Source organism: Carassius carassius, chromosome 28 (assembly GCF_963082965.1).
Source record: "Carassius carassius chromosome 28, fCarCar2.1, whole genome shotgun sequence".
In the NCBI taxonomy this organism is placed as follows: Eukaryota; Metazoa; Chordata; class Actinopteri; order Cypriniformes; family Cyprinidae; genus Carassius; species Carassius carassius.
The window spans coordinates 21,069,592-21,087,958 of NC_081782.1; the positions used below are offsets into that span (position 1 = coordinate 21,069,592).

General features: G+C 36.7%; 1 protein-coding gene across 6 annotated transcripts in view; it reads left to right on the forward strand.

Annotated features, from left to right (window-relative positions):
- Window positions 1–12,707, forward strand: part of LOC132108181 (cell adhesion molecule 2-like) — a 230,332-nt gene extending 217,625 nt beyond the window's left edge. For 2 of the 6 annotated variants that reach the window (XM_059514784.1, XM_059514785.1), the window contains 3 exons: window positions 11,044–11,166; window positions 11,285–11,390; window positions 11,864–12,707. In XM_059514784.1, coding sequence (XP_059370767.1) covers window positions 11,044–11,166; window positions 11,285–11,390; window positions 11,864–11,969 — 335 coding nt within the window. In that variant the 3' untranslated portion in view covers window positions 11,970–12,707. Of the gene's footprint in view, window positions 1–11,043; window positions 11,167–11,284; window positions 11,574–11,863 lie in introns of those variants that run through there. The other 4 variants (XM_059514789.1, XM_059514790.1, XM_059514787.1 and 1 more) reach the window with 2 other exon arrangements.
- The last annotated feature ends 5,660 nt before the right edge of the window (window positions 12,708–18,367 follow it).

The following is an 18,367-nucleotide window of genomic DNA, read 5'->3' on the forward strand; positions in this document are numbered from 1 at the left end:
CAACTCACAACATTAACGTAATTAAATTAAATATAAAACAAGCTATTTGTCACTGCCAGGATATTAACGTTTTTATAGAAAATATTTTATGGTTTGTTATAGAAAAACAAGTTATTCTCACAGTCTAGAGCCTCGATCATAACATTATAACAGGCACCATCCTATTAGAGACCTGCACGATTATGGGCCCCATCGCAGCAGAGTGCGGCGCGGGACAACACTTGATGTGCGGGTAGAGATTCATGTGTGCGGGATGCGGGAGAATAGTTAGAGTGTGCTCACACTAGACAATCTTAACCGTGCCGGAGTGTGATCGTTCCGTTTAGCAGTCCCTGGCTTGTTTGGAAGAGAAGGGCAAGAGCGCAGTTCAGTTCTATATAGATCAGTGCGTGTGAGTGCTAACCGCACCAGAGTGCAGATCTTCTGATTCGTGCTGCATGATTTCGTGAATATTTCAGAGCGGCAAAAGCGATAGATCTGTATAGCAATATATTGTGAGAGGGTGGTGTTTACAGCGTCCCATACGACTCAAAATAACAAACCACAAAGCTAACAAAATGATTCACTTCACTCTGTTGAGCGAGAGCGCTTCTCTGCTGTCTTCATGTCCTATCGGAAACTTCCTATTTCCAACTTATAAAGTCATGATTACGAGCTCGTTGCATTCTGTGACCTGTGATTTGTCTGTATGTGTATTCAGAGCCAGTGAGTAACGGACTTTCGTAATAATAAAAAACTGTGTTAATGCACGATAAAATAATTGTCGGCGTTAATCAATTAATGCGTTAATGCGATAATAACGCGTTAACTTGCCCAGCCCTAATATATATCTATATATGTATATTAAATATTACTGTATATATATAACTGTATATTCAATTCATTATGCCATTGATCAGAAAAGATTTGAGCAAAAGCACAAAAAATATAAAAAACTTTCACATTTCTGATAAAACATCATATTGGGGGGGGGCTTATTTTCAAGTCTGACTCTTGTATATTGAGAAGATAGCTCAGTGTCCTTGTAGAACATCTGAAAAGGCATAAACACAAAGCTTCAGGTTCCTGTTAAGCTCACTAGAACCGAGTTGCAGCAGTGACTGTCGAATTGCTGACATAAAAAAAATATATTATAAGTCATCAGTCTATGCATGGTATGCCTTTTGAAAACATGTTTTGTTTTGTATGTGCAGTTTCTGTCCTGTTTTTGTTTTGTGAACCATTGATTTTTCAGCTTGATCGTCTCTTTCACTGCAGTCTCTGTGCTGAATGTTCCACCTCGATGTGTTCTAACTATTTGTCTTAGGTCAGTTTTCCATAGACTGCTCTCCCATGAGGGAATTGATTTTAATAATTAGCAACTGTAATTTGTTTTTAAAACCTAATCATATTTTATGCCACCCACACCATATTCTACTGGGAGTGCAGTGAACATGAGCTGCGAAATGAGTGTGTGGAGATGACAGCGATTATGTACAGCGCGTAAAGATAGTATCGCAGGTGTCATCTCTATTTAGAATGCAGTACATACTTTTGAGGAAATATATCAGTTCCAAACAAATTAAGATTTATTTGTGACAAGATGTTGATTACCATAGAAAATTATTACCGGTCTGTCAGTCGATGGTAAACACAGAAACTTTTGCAAAATATGTGTATGGTAGTGTGGCCCTGTAGTGCACAATACAACAAAATCACACAATGGAAACAAGTCGCAACACAACAGAACCAAGCCACAACACAATGAAACTAGCACAACACGATGAAAACAAGCCACAATGCAACAAAATTAGCACAACACAATGGAAACAAGCCACAACACAATGAAATCAGCACAATACAATGGAAACAAGTCACGGCACAAAAAGAAACAAGCCACAACACAAATGGAAGCAAGCCAGAACACAAAATTAGCACAACACATTGGAAACAAGCCACAACACAATAGAATTAAGCCACAACACAAATGGAAACGAGCCACAACTAAAAATTAGCACAACATAAATGGAAACAAGCCACAACACAATGCAAATAAGCCACAACACAATGCAAACAAGCCACAACACAATGGAAACAAGCCACAACACAAATGGAAACAAGCCACAACACAATGCAAACAAGCCACAACACAACTGGAAACAAGCCGCAACACAATGGAAACAAGCCACAACACAATGCAAAAAAGCCACAACACAATGGAAACAAGCCACAACACAATGCAAAAAAGCCACAACACAATGGAAACAAGCCACAACACAATGGAAACAAGCCACAACACAAATGGAAACAAGCCACAACACAAATGGAAACAAGCCACAACACAATGGAAACAAGCCACAACACAAATGGAAACAAGCCACAACACAATGCAAACAAGCCACAACACAATGGAAACAAGCCAAAACACAAATGTAAATAAGCCACAACACAAAATTAGCACAACACAATGCAAACAAGCCACAACACAAATGGAAACAAGCCACAACACAATGCAAACAAGCCACAACACAATGGAAACAAGCCACAACACAATGGAAACAAGCCACAACACAAATGGAAACAAGCCACAACACAATGGAAACAAGCCACAACACAATGCAAACAAGCCACAACACAATGGAAACAAGCCACAACACAATGCAAACAAGCCACAACACAATGGAAACAAGCCACAACACAAATGGAAACAAGCCACAACACAAATGGAAACAAGCCACAACACAATGGAAACAAGCCACAACACAATGCAAACAAGCCACAACACAAATGGAAACAAGCCACAACACAATGGAAACAAGCCACAACACAATGCAAACAAGCCACAACACAATGGAAACAAGCCAAAACACAAATGTAAATAAGCCACAACACAAAATTAGCACAACACAATGCAAACAAGCCACAACACAAATGGAAACAAGCCACAACACAATGCAAACAAGCCACAACACAATGCAAACAAGCCACAACACAATGGAAACAAGCCACAACACAAATGGAAACCAGCCACAACACAAATGGAAACAAGCCACAACACAAATGCAAACAAGCCACAACACAAATGCAAACAAGCCACAACACAAATGGAAACAAGCCACAACACAATGCAAACAAGCCACAACACAAATGGAAACAAGCCACAACACAATGCAAACAAGCCACAACACAATATAAACAAGCCACAACACAATGGAAACAAGCCACAACACAAATGGAAACAAGCCACAACACAAATAGAAACAAGCCACAACACAATGGAAACAAGCCACAACACAAATGGAAACAAGCCACAACACAAATAGAAACAAGCCACAACACAATGGAAACAAGCCACAACACAATATAAACAAGCCACAACACAATGGAAACAAGCCACAACACAAATGGAAACAAGCCACAACACAATGGAAACAAGCCACAACACAATATAAACAAGCCACAACACAATGGAAACAAGCCACAACACAAATGGAAACAAGCCACAACACAAATAGAAACAAGCCACAACACAATGGAAACAAGCCACAACACAATGGAAACAAGCCAAAACACAAATGGAAACAAGCCACAACACAAAATTAGCACAACACAATGCAAACAAGCCACAACACAAATGGAAACAAGCCACAACACAAATGGAAACAAGCCACAACACAATGCAAACAAGCCACAACACAATGCAAACAAGCCACAACACAAAATTAGCACAACACAATGCAAACAAGCCACAACACAAATGGAAACAAGCCACAACACAAATGGAAACAAGCCACAACACAAATTGAAACAAGACACAACACAATGGAAACAAGACACAAAAAACAGAAGGAAGTAAAATCCTTGGAAACAAGGATTTTGTTGTGTTGTGCACTACTGAGCCACCATAGTATGGACACTAATAATGGAAGTGTATTAACTTTTTAAAAGTTATAAGAATGATTTAAAACTTTTGGATAAAATAATTAAGTATCTTTGTAATAAAAATTACAAAATACCCTACAGAATGTCGTACATCACACAATTTATGCGTGTTTTTCCGAACAAAGAGACTGCACTCTGTGTTAATCAACAAAGTGCCACAGATCCTGTCAATAGACCTTAACTTGTTTTGAATCTGAAACATTCCAATAATGATGCAAATGGAAAGTGCTGCGTATAGACCTCAATTTCTTATCTTCACAGACATTTCTATGTATAATTTCACAGATTCTTTGCCACAAATTGTAAAGCAAGCAGTAATTAATTGCACAGTGATTTATTTTGATGCAAATGTTCATTTAAAACATTCTGATTGGGTATGTGTGTGCCATAAAACACATCCGTTCTGTGCCTCCGGCCTTTCACATGCGAGATCTTAATGGAATTCATTAATGCTCAAGTGAAATGACGTACGTCTTTGGCCACATGTCACCATCCTTGAATGAGACTAATGATTGCTAATGGAATTTCTACTGACTGAGTACTGATTTATTTCCACAAACAAGCTCCATTTCCAGAAGAGTGAAGTGTGTCTTTGCTCTATCAACAGAGAGATGCACATGCTTCTGACCTCTTCTGGCCAGCTGTCACTCTGTCATCAGATACATTTGGAAATATCAAAGTGTTTTCTATTCTGGCATGTCTGTTCGACCCTTTGCTGATACTCACTTTACAGGATGTTTGTTTGTTTTTTTTTTGGGGGGGGGGGGGGTTGTTTATAAAGTGATAAAATTATTATTAGTATTTTATTTTTATTTTTTTTAATAAGCAATTGGTATTAATATTACTGTGAACTACAAAAGCCTTTCACAGTCCAACACTGTCCTCACGTTTTTTAACAGTTATAATCATCCGAAATTGAGCATCAAATCAGCATATTACAGTGAATTCTGAAGGATCATGGGACACTGAAGGCTGGAGTAATGATGCTGAAAATTCAGCTATGCATCACAGGAATAAATTACATTTTAAAATATGTTCAAATAAAATTACAGTTATTTTAAATTGTAATAATATTTCACAATATTATAGTTTTTACTGTATTTTTATGAAATAAATGTAGCCTTGATGAACATAAGATACTTCTTTCAAAGATATTTTGTACTTTTAAATATTTTTCAAAAATATTTTATATTTTACCTTGACATATAGTAGTGAAGTGTAACTATATAGTAGTGTAGTGTACATGTTCTAATATTTGGACTGCATGATTATACTTTATGTTGCATTTTGTTGTTTTAATGTATTTAACAAAATAAAATAATAAAAAAAATAGAGAATATCATCTCTAGATTCTTTTGTCACTTTCTAAGTGCCACAGGAAAAAAATACTGTAAATTTAGTTTATTTATTTTTTTACATTCTGTATTCAACATTTCCAACATACAGAACAATCATTAATCTATTTTAAAATGAGCAAAAGTCTGATAATATGGTGGATAGCAATAGTTGCTATGGTGATATTGGTCGCGCACACACACACACACACATATATATATATATATATATACTGTATATAAAATGTTTTTTTTTTCTTTCATCTATCACTGGAAGCTCTTGAAATAAATGCAGTCATTTATTTTCTAGCTTGACACAACCAAGGTCAAATACAGTACATTCCCACATACAAAATCATGAAAATATTAAAGGGCCTTTATGAAAATAATTTAAGTAATTAGTGTATGTGAATAAATAAGGATACACTACAGTAGCACATTAGCTAAGAATGCGAATCCTGCCTTTAATTAAAGACGATGTATTGCAAAACAAGACAAACATCATTATTTTCCCCCCATGCTTTAAAACGGTTCATTCACAAGATGCACAGGCAATAACAGGCAATATCCTTATTATCAAGAGATATGCAAAACTCTGCATTTCTAAGCAACAGCCAACTACAACGCCGAAATGAGAAAGAGCAATATTGCAAGAAAATAAATAAACTTTTTAAATTGTAAATGTATATAATTCCTGGGGCTCATTTAAATGAGAAAAATGAAATTGGAAGAGCAGCATGAAAGCATGTAACCGCTACACAGCTTATTCAGTTCGAGCTGGAAGCACTTAATGCGGTCCATAAATTGAACTATATTATCAAACTGCATATTCATGAGAAAATGAAAGACATCTGCAGCAATAATGGCTTTTCTGGTATTATTTTTGGAAACTAAAGCCCATTTTGTAGCCCATGTCCATGTTTATTATAGGGTACCACAACCTAAATACTGTTTTGGCACTAAACTGTGAAAAAATAAAAAGATGAGTTAACTTAAAAAGACCAAGCAACCAGCTGTAATGCATTATTTGAGCTGTCTCAACTTCTGAATATGTAGTTGTTTTTAAAGTTATTCTAGTTATTCACTCAAAATAACAATTTAAATTAAAGCAACCTTCCTCGGCAATAAGTATTTGTTGAAAGTTAAAGTGGTAGAATAGGTTAAATATGCTTAATTGAACAAACCAAATTGTGAAAATATTTGAATATAAACCATATTCAATAACACTACATCAGTGTTTTATTGTTTCATAAATGTACACATCCTCATGAATCCCAATGTTTTGGCCAAACACACCAAATTGAATTCAAGTGCGAGATGTAGATATAGATATGAAAAGGTACACTTAAACATTAGATAGTTCAATTGATCTTATGAAAACAGAGTGTCTGACAAAATAGAAGTAGAATATTTTTAGTGTGTAGTAGTGATTATATCAGACGGTGATGCCAAGTTACTACTTGGTGCTGGTTTTCTAGTACAGTTTCTCTTTTACTATTATTTTGGTCCAGCATTACAGATTGCTTAAATGTATTTAGATTTGCAATATAAAGCATTTAATCAGACATTTTTATCCATAGCAACTTACAAAAAGTGCTTTAGCTTTATATAAAGTATGAACTTTTTATATTATAGTGTTTTGTATGTGTATTTGGGCAGCAAAAACAGTACAATATACCTTAGTCTGTCCAAATTGGAGTGGAGTATAACAATTCGCAAACCAAGTCAAGATTAGTGTTCAACATTCTGAATAGCCTCCCATGTATTATACTTTGAACTCAGTTTCCACGTGGCTTTATTTTGCCTCAAAACAAAGCACAATGTTAATTGAACTAAATGGGTTCATTTATGTGTTAGAAATGGGTCTGCAGAAGTCCCTGGTGTACACATCTCCCAGGGTCACTTTGCCAAGCGCAGCAGAAGTGAGCCATTCATCACTATGAGCTAATAAGAGCAAGGTCGAAGAGCAATAAAGACATATAGTTAAAGTTTACATCCTTGCAAAAGCACTGAAATGGCACCTAATGTAGGGCCAAAGGTGCTGTGTCAGGACACAATCGCTCCAGGTCAAACAAAAAACATTTTGTCTTGAGCCCCTCAAGTGAGGTTAAAGGGATAGTTTACCCAAAAATGAAAATCCCATCCACCCCTATGTTTTCCCAAACATGTATGACTTTCTTCCTAACATAAAAGGTTATTTTTAAGTTATATTTATCTGCATATCACACAACATTGACCTTCATTCATCTTCAGAACACAAATTAAGATATTTTTGATGCATTCCGAGAGCTCTCTGACCCTCCCATAGACAGCAAGAATCCAAACACGATCAAGGAACAGAAACGTAGAAAGGACATCGTTAAAATAATCCATGTGACATCAGTGATTCAACCGTAATTTTACGAAGCTAAGAGAATACTTTTTGTACGCAAAGAAAACAAAAATAAAGACTTTATTCTACAATTCGTCTCCTCGGCATCACCCTATATCGCCATTTTGAAGAGTATAACATATGTAAACATACGTTGTTTATGTATGTGATACTCTTCAAAATGGCGATATAGGGGGATGCACAGAAAAAGTATCCTTGTAGCTTCGTAAAATTACAGTTGAACCCCTGATGTCACGTGGATTATTTTAGTGACCTCCTCGCTACATTTCTAAACTTTAAACATGTACTGTCTATAGGAGGGTCAGAGAGCACTTGGAATGCATCAAAAATATCTTAAACTGTGTTCTGAAGATGAACGAAGGTCTTACGGGTTTGGAACGACATGAGGGTGAGTAATTAATGACAGAATTTTACTTTTTAGGTGAACTCTCCCTTTAATGGGGAAGGAAATGCTTTATTAGACCTGAGAGTGAATGTAAATTATTGTCTTTATCAACATAATTTTTATTGCTCAATATGATATAATTTTATCGCTCAGTCCCATCAAAGTATCATAAAAGTGGAGACACAATGCAAAATGTAAATCTTTACTCACAGAAAATCATCTTGTAAGAATTATCATGAATTAACACTTTAGAACAGGGTTTTTTTTTTGTTGTTTTTTTTTTTTAAGTGAATCAATTGCTCCAGTTCACAAAAAGGATCTGAGGGGAGTGTCTAAACGTCACTGTTTGTAACTAGAAATAGAAAACTTTTTATGCATTTTGGCCATTCATTTGCATAACAAAAATGTTTTGGGGGATGTGAAAACAAAGTTTTTTAAAACAGTTTCAAGGTACAATTTTTTTTTTTTAATGCAGCCTTATCGTCTCCATGTGAACTACAAAAATGTTGATTAGCTAAAATGGTCATGATTATGATCGCCAACTACTGGCCTGGCATGGATAATACAGCATTCTAGGTCAATTTTTGTAGATGCGTATAAACAGAAATTGTTTTGACAGAGTTGTCATCAGTACATAAAAAAGGGCAAAAGATAACCTTCGTTGTCATGTAAACATATTCTGAATGATTTGTTCGTTATCTTACTGATCTGGTTTAGGACCAAATTTTCAGTGAATTACAACATAACGTTCTTTCGCAGTCCTCATTTACTTTCATTATAAGAAAAATACTGGCCAATATATTCATCGAATATTCACATTTTAAGAATGTGAAGAAGAAAGAATGAGAATTTCGGGGTGAACTAATCCTTCTACACAATTGAGGCAGGTAGTGGCAGCACTAGCTGTCTAGCATACTATGCTATCCACAGTGGGGGCACAACTCCAGGTGGCGATTTATTCAGTAGAAGTTCAGAGGCGACCGAATTCACACCAGTCTGCGCTCGCTCACTCAAAGTTAAACCCAGGAGACAAATCAGCCTGCCACAACCCCTGCCGTTTTTAAACTTGTTGTATTCACCAAGGATTGAGTCACTTTGGTCCTCGCAGGGCTGTGTGAGATATGACAGGTCTTTGGTAGCTGTTCAACATTTGTTTGTAATGATAAATCCCCCTCCCTCCTGCTGCCTATTGAAAGTCAGTATAGAACATTGGTTTTGAATTGATGTTGCTTGGGCTCCAAAACTCGAAGCAGCATGACTTACTGAGGATGTTTCTGTGATCTGGAATGGTGTAAACACCGGTTTGAAATTCCTCGATTTGACTGCATGCGGATGCAATATGGCAGTAATATTTAAAACACACACACACACACACATATATATATAAACGGGCATTATAAAGCAGCATTTCCATCCCTTTATTATATGTAATGAACTACTTATACGCTAAATGCCTGTAAATGCTCTTTAAATTCTCGTAGAGAAAACAAGAAGCCAAATGTATGATTTTACTAAATCAGTTGTCGAAGTCGAGTCATACAAAAACAAATAACCCAAACCTAACCATGATTACTAAAATAAGCACATCAAAGTCGTATGATATGCTACAAATTTGAAGTGTGCTATTGAAGTGCGCTAACCAGACAGTATTTAAACATTGCTAACTGAAATCATAGTTTGGTATTCTAACACAAAACCACAGCATTTGGCATATACTTTTGTGGCTATCAGAGTAGACTGAGAGCTGCTGCTCTGTATCATTTTCCATTTTCTTCTATATTGTTCTTACATAAATTGTGCATGCTTATTTCGCAACATTATACCTGCCTATAGACCTGCCATTTAATTGGTCAAAATTGAAAAAAAGAGATGGATTAAAACACCAGGTGTAAACAGGAATGTGTCTACTTGTGGTGCGATCGACCAAAACACTATCTTAATACTAGATGTTAATCAGTAAAAATATAAACTTTTTTCCAAATAATATGTTTATCCCCCTTAAAAGAGCATTTGTTTTTTTTTATGTGCATTTTAGAAATTTTATTTGTACCCTGGTCTTTCCAGCCAGCATTTTAAATCCAATATTCCACAGTTTTCATAAAAAGAACAGAAACCTGGTTTATGATATTCTGGACTGAATATCCTTTGTTTTCCTGTTTTATCATCCAGCAGACAAAAGTAAGCAGCAAGTCTGATCACTTCTCAACAATGTGCATGATTTAAGATATAAGTTATGTAGCACAAATGGTGTGGCCTAGAGTATGATTTCTGGGATACAGTTCATAGGCCTACATACTTGGGGCCAGATTTACTAAAAGCTTGCACCAGTGCAAATCGCCTTTCGACGTTAAAATAGTACTGCCAGGATTTACTACAGACGCGCAGTGAAGAATTAGCATTGAAAAGATGTGGAGTTATTTTTGCGCCTGACCTCATTGAATATGCATTTGTAGGAGTTTTTCTTTCAGGCGCAAAATTTGTGGAAGGAGAGTATTGAAATGAATGATGCAATGTTTGCGCTTGTCAAGTCACTGGTATTCGCGTCATTATTGAACACCATGCCTTAAAAGTAGACGTTAATTAGCGCAGCTCTTGGGTCATTTTGTCAATAATCTGGCTGCTGGTGCATTGTAAGTAAATCACTCACAGAATTTTCCCTTCCCTTCGACTATTTTATGGAATTGCGCTCTAACGCTAAATGTGCCCCGTTTAGTAAATCTGGCCCTTGGATTGTAAATTGTATTAAATCAATGTTTTCAATTCAGCAAAGCTGTGCTGTTTCTCAGTGAAACCATGAGTGGTATCAACAAAGAAATGAAATGACTGCCTGCTCCAGCTTAGCACTGTAAACTGTGGGAAGCACAGTGAACTGTGGGAAGTAATGAGTCTGCGCGTCTTATATTAACACACCGACCCATAATTGGCTAATTATAGCGGTTATTCCTTTGGTGTTTAGAGCACAAATCCAAAGCATCTTCTCACACCGTTCTCTCCGTCTCCTCCTCCTCCAGATCCCAATGCGCTGACGCAGCCCGGCCCTGACCACGCGCTCATCGGTGGAGTGGTGGCCGTGGTGGTCTTCATCACCCTGTGCTTCATCATCGTCCTGGGCCGATATCTGGCCAGGCACAAAGGTACGGCTTCCCTCCCCCCTCTCCTCTCGCCCCCTCACCTATAGTGTGCAAAATGCTTCAACATGTCCACTGTTGTACCGTATGTGTCTATGTGACCTATGTGGGACTGTGTGGACAGGGACATACTTAACCAATGAGGCCAAAGGAGCGGAGGATGCCCCTGACGCAGACACTGCCATCATCAATGCGGAGGGGAACCACGCACATGCAGAGGAAAAGAAAGAGTACTTCATTTAGCACCTCTGTTTTTTCTGTTCAGTATTTTCACGGCAACACTGCGAGCCAGCAGAGGAGGCGTTATAGTCCCTCACAGCACTAGTCTGGTCTGGCTTTTCTGTCTGTTTGTCTGGAGTCGTTTCGCCAACCTCTTTAAGGCCAAATTCGACACGCCACCTGCTGCAAAAGAATGTTGCCTTTGGTTAAACCAATCCTAATCGACCAAAAACAAACACACACACAAAAAAATTTAAATACTTCGAAAAAAAAAATCTGTTGAGTTTGTAACTGTAACACCAGGTCCATTTAGGCCAAAACACCCTATCCCACCCTTCCAAAATGACCCCCGTTTGATTTGCCAAGTGCCAAAATATACAGACATGTGCTTGTTATGTTTGTTGCTGTGTTTATTCATTTAATTTCCCAGTGAATACTGATTTCTCAACCACCCTCACTGTGCCTGTTATATACCTTTTTACAGATATTACCAGGGAGCGGCAAGAAATGTGGTTCATCTCAAGTCGGAAAACCTTGGCTTTGCCAATAATTACGCTTTAAGACAAGAGTACGTGAGATGTATAATGTAAATATCATGTACTGTCTTTGTTTTTGTGTGCGTGTCTGTTGTTTTCCTTTGTGAAAGTGGGTGTTTTTGTTATTTATTTATTTATTTATTTGAAGTACGCCCTGTAATAAAGAATGTGCCCAGGAGATACGGACAATTATGTAATGCACGGAGACCCGAAACAAGCCGGCCGATTGAAAATGGCAGGAACTCGATGAAGCACAAATGAGAATTGGTGTGTAACCATTAGAAGCAAGATTATTTTCTATCTCCATCATACCTGTCTGTATATTCTTGCACTGTTAATATCAGCCCCCCCCTCCCCCCCCAAGCGTTTATTACAACCCTGAAAATGTATCAAATGTAAGCACAAAGTCAATGTAAAATGTCATTGGTTTAGACAGTCTCAGGATGAAAAGAAGAGCCTAACTGAATTTGTCTTTTATCACTGGAGTGAATGAATTTTTGGTCTCGCTTTGTGAATTGATCTAAACGGCCATTTGTTCGACGTTTGAATGGATGTTCACCATTGCTTAATTTCGATTCGCTGACCGACCCTTGTTAATATTGCTGTATATTACTTTGCTACAGTGATTATTGGTGGAAAATTGTTAAACTGTAGGATCCCATATATGTATATATATTTATATGTATATGAGAAAAACAAATGTCAAAATATCTATTTCAAGTGTCCCATACTTTTAGTTCATATTAGTAAGGAAAATATTTGTTCGTTAGTTTGTATTGTCCCAACCCAGGGAATGTACAGTCGTGGCCAAAAGTTTTGAGAATTGCATAAATATTGGAAATTGGAAAAGTTGCTGCTTAAGTTTTTATAATAGCAATTTGCATATAATCCAGAATGTTATGAAGAGTGATCAGATGAATTGCATAGTCCTTCTTTGCCATGAAAATTAACTTAATCCCAAAAAAACCTTTCCACTGCATTTCATTGCTGTCATTAAAGGACCTGCTGAGATCATTTCAATAATCGTCTTGTTAACTCAGGTGAGAATGTTGATGAGCACAAGGCTGGTGATCATTATGTCAGGCTGATTGGGTTAAAATGGCAGACTTGACATGTTAAAAGGAGGGTGATGCTTGAAATCATTGTTCTTCCATTGTTAACCATGGTGACCTGCAAAGAAACGCGTGCAGCCATCATTGCGTTGCATAAAAATGGCTTCACAGGCAAGGATATTGTGGCTACTAAGATTGCACCTAAATCAACAATTTATAGGATCATCAAGAACTTCAAGGAAAGAGGTTCAATTCTTGTAAAGAAGGCTTCAGGGCATCCAAGAAAGTCCAGCAAGCGCCAGGATCGTCTCCTAAAGAGGATTCAGCTGCGGGATCGGAGTGCCACCAGTGCAGAGCTTGCTCAGGAATGGCAGCAGGCAGGTGTGAGCGCATCTGCACGCACAGTGAGGCGAAGACTTTTGGAAGATGGCCTGGTGTCAAGAAGGGCAGCAAAGAAGCCACTTCTCTCCAAAAAAAACATCAGGGACAGATTGATCTTCTGCAGAAAGTATAGTGAATGGACTGCTGAGGACTGGGGCAAAGTCATATTCTCTGATGAGGCCCCTTTCTGTCACGATTGGTAAACCGTGATCTCTGGGTTTGTGGTGAAGTCTGTGTGTTTCGCGTCGGCACTGATTAGATTGTGGGCGTCTCCGTTAATTGTCATCAGCAGCAGCTGTCACTCATTACACACTCCCTATATATGGCTTGTCTCACGTCTTGTGTTTGTGAGAACGTTGTTTAATGGGAACCGGAGTAGGTGGATTAATACGTGCATAAAACATGGGTTTAATCCGCCTACTCCGGTTCCCCCGCCGCCGCATCTTGTAGATGGGGAACCGACTTATTCGGTAAATCGTATTCTGGACTCGAGGCGGTGAGGTGATGAGGAATCCGGGTGATGACGGTGAGAAGGCAGCAGGAGAGGATGGCACAGGAACTGCGGGGAATAGAGCCGAAGGTAAGTCTTTGTTGCTGAGTGAAAGTGCGGAGAGTGGATGAGGTTCCGGGGAAAACACGGACATCCAAACGCATACAACACTGAAGCCAACAGACAGAGGAAGTGACATTAAACAACGTTCTCACAAACACAAGATAAAACACAAGACAAGCCAATATATAGGGAGTGTGTAATGAGTGACAGCTGCTGCTGATGACAATTAACGGAGACGCCCACAGACTAATCAGTGCCGACGCGAAACACACAGACTTCACCACAACGTGCATAAACCCAGAGATCACGGTTTACCAACCGTGACACTTTTCCGATTGTTTGGGGCATCTGGAAAAAGGCTTGTCCGGAGAAGAAAAGGTGAGCGCTACCATCAGTCCTGTGTCATGCCAACAGTAAAGCATCCTGACACCATTCATGTGTGGGGTTGCTTCTCATCCAAGGGAGTGGGCTAACTCACAATTCTGCCCAAAAACACAGCCATGAATAAAGAATGGTACCAAAACACCCTCCAACAGCAACTTCTTCCAACAATCCAACAATAGTCTGGTGAAGAACAATGCATTTCCCAGCACGATGGAGCACCATGCCATAAGGCAAAAGTGATAACTAAGTGGCTCGGGGACCAGAATGTTGAAATTTTGGCCTGGAAACTCCCCAGATCTTAATCCCATTGAGAATTTGTGGTCAATCCTCAAGAGGCAGGTGGACAAACAAAAACCCACTAATTCTGACAAACTCCAAGAAGTGATTATGAAAGAATGGGTTGCTATCAGTCAGGATTTGGCCCAGAAGTTGATTGAGAGCATGCCCAGTCGAATTGCAGAGGTCCTGAAAAAGAAGGGCCAACACTGCAAATACTGACTCTTTGCATAAATGTCATGTAATTGTCGATAAAAGCCTTTGAAACGTATGAAGTGCTTGTAATTATATTTCAGTACATCACAGAAACAACTGAAACAAAGATCTAAAAGCAGTTTAGCAGCAAACTTTTTGAAAACTAATATTTATGTAATTCTCAAAACATTTGGCCACGACTGTATATAATGTGTATACTTCAGCATTTATTAAGCTGTTTATTTAATTGAATTTGAATTCTTTATTGCTCTGTTTTATGCTACATGTGTACAACTCCATTTTAGCCTCTCAATACTAGGTACATCCCGATGGATACTTGTCAATAACACTAATTTATTGGGTAAATCTGATGGACAAACACAATACATTACTATTAGTGCTTTTTCTAAGCACCATTTGTTCATGAGAAGGTCAGAACAACAATCACCATTATTGCCTTTGTGTTTGCAACAGAACATACGACCACACATTGAAGCTCTGGAGAAGCGTAATCTTCAATGTACGTTTTTATGAAAAATGTGTCCAGTGTTCATACTTTATTTCACTCTTTATAACATCAGCTAGAAAGAAGACATTTTTCTAAAAGCTTTTGATTTGCTTTATTGTTTTTTTGCTGTCTGGGAATATGTGTGAGGTTGCTTTTACATTAAATATCCGACTTTTTCAAACTATGCCTCTGTAAAAAAAAGAAAACAAAACTCAGAGTACTGAGTAAAATATGCACAAACATAAAGATTTGTGTTTCCTTCTTCATGCAACACATAAGTCTGTCACACACACACAATGTACATATACATATATATATGTTTGTTTGTGTGTATATATATATATATATATATATATATATATATATATATATATATATATATATATATATATATATATACACATACATTTACAAACATTTGTAATATAAAGACTTATATAATACATAAAATAAATATCCTGTAATAATAATATAAAAAGGCATATAATTCATAATTTAGTATAGTATTTGATTTAAACAAAATATATGTATTTTTATGGTAAATTAATTATACATTACATTATATGAAATATAATATATAAAAAAATAATTACCATATTAATTAACATAAAAAAATTATATATATATATATATATATATATATATATATATATATATATATATATATATAAATTACAAGCAGTAAAATTATTTGCAATGTAGTGTTTAGGTGCTTTATATATGTGATTAAATCAGATCATTGAGTTGCAATTATGTATTATTATTATTTTTTTTTTTTTACACATGCTGAAGTGGGTTTATACTATATGAAATTTGTGGCTACATGCTGCCCCCAAGAGCCGGGCGCTCTCAGTGCACGAGTATGTGGAGGTTCTTCCTCTCTTAAGGCTTTGTTTATTGTCTCCAACTTTAAGTGGCTTTCTTCTGAAACTTTCAAATCCTGTCTTTCTTTCCACTGTGCCATCATGGCGACAGCTTTACGTAATCCATAGTGCGAGTTGGCAGAGAAATTACAGGGAAGGATTTGAGGAGATCAAAAAATTGGGAAGGAGCAAAGCAGTGTGTTCAGCCTTAAATCTAGACTGAGGCTTAACAGAATAACCGACACAAAACCAGTACATTTCTCTGCGCTCTCAAAGATGGTTTGCTGTGTGTTTATATGTTAGTTAATGCTGGTTGGCCAACTTCAGAAGATGGAATCAACCATTAAAAACAGATAGACTTGGACAACACAACAATGGAAACTGATCTATTTTCAGGTGTGTTTTTACATGTATGGACAAGTTTGGAGTTGTAGTGAATCAAAAATCTCACTGACTATAAACAGAACATGAGCTATTGCAGTTGTTGATTATGTTTAGTAACCGTATTACTATCACTAATACTACTAATATTCACCATAATCTTCAAAATATTGGTCATGTCAGCAAATTTGTCATGGTGTTTAGTTACAAGTTCTTACTAGTTGACAAACACATTTATCACATTAACTATAAAGATTTGAATTATAGGTTTAAACATCTAGTTCAAACTTATCATAATTCCAGTCATTCTAATTCAAATTATATTCAGCAAACTAAATATTTCGATATTTAATGGCAGGTTGTGAGTGTAACAAACACTGTGTGAGTGTTTAATGAGCTGTATCTTTTCCCCTGGACAACATTGGTTAAATAGTCAATATCTTTCCACTGGAATGTAGTAATTCATTAAACAAACCCACCCTGAGAAATATTCACTGCATTAAAAAACAAACAAACAAAAAAACATAAATTGCCATGTAAGGACCCAAAATTCTGAATCTTTTCAGAATCTGTTAATTTACAAAAACTATCTGAAAGAATCAATGAATCAGGCTTTCTAAAGATACATATACGAATTGTTAAAAAAAAAAAAAAAAACACTCATTCACTAGACTGAACCTGATTTTGCAAAGCTTTATACTGTACTGTGTATACAAGAAGTCAATTTAGAATTAATTAAAGCACTAGAATCAGCCACAAATGAGAGAAGGACAGTTTAAAACAAGTTGATTTCAAAGCTTCATACTGTATGAGAGAGGTTAGTTCAGGAAAGAATGAATCAGGCTTTCCAACACTATATGTAGAAGAGAAGGAGGGCAATTTAAAACAAACTGATTCACTAGAATGAATCTGACTTCTCAAAGCATACTGCACGAGAGAGGTTAGTTCAGGACCAACCTGATTCACTAGAAGGAATCAAACTTTTCCAAAGCTACAGTAAATAGGGGAGAAAGAGAACCATTTAAAATGAACTGATTCACTACAATGAATCTGAATTTTTAAAGCTACATACTACACAAAAGAGTGGTTCATTTAGTACGAACCTATTCACTAGAACCAAACTCTTTAAAGTTACATATGAAAGAGAAGTATGTTTAGAGCAAACTGATTCACTAGAAATCAAACCTTTCCAAAGCTAAATACTGTATGAAAGAGAGCTTCATTTTGGATGAACTGATTCTTTCACCAAAATGAATCAGAATTTCCAAACCCACATATGAAAGTAGGACTATGAACTGATTCACTAGGAGGAATTTGACTTTTTTACTGTTTGAAAGAGAAGTCCATTTAGGATGAACTGATTCAGAATAAACCAAACTTACCAAAACTCAAAATGAGAGAGAGGTATTTTTACGATAAACTGATTCATTAAAATTAATCCAAATTTCCAAAGCGATATATGAGAGAGAGAGGTACGTTTAAGATGAACCGATTCACTAGAATCAGATTTTCCTGTTTACCAATTTACTAGAATGATTTGAATCGAATCATATGATTATTATTTATTTATTGTAAAAATACACATTACAAACTATATATACACAATATCTGTGTTGTGGTTATTTATATTGTTTTATTTTCACAACATCTGTATATTCGGTCAGCTTTTAATTGAGAAGACCAATCATCGATGGCCCTTTATGCCACTTCTTCAAAGCAACACAACTGTTCAGAGAAAAATATATATATTTTAAAATGAACCCAACAACCAAATTAGCACTTGATTTCTCTTTGCATTGTATCAATATACTGCTGTGGTATTGTTCGGTCATCTATGATTCTAATCACATGATTTTCCA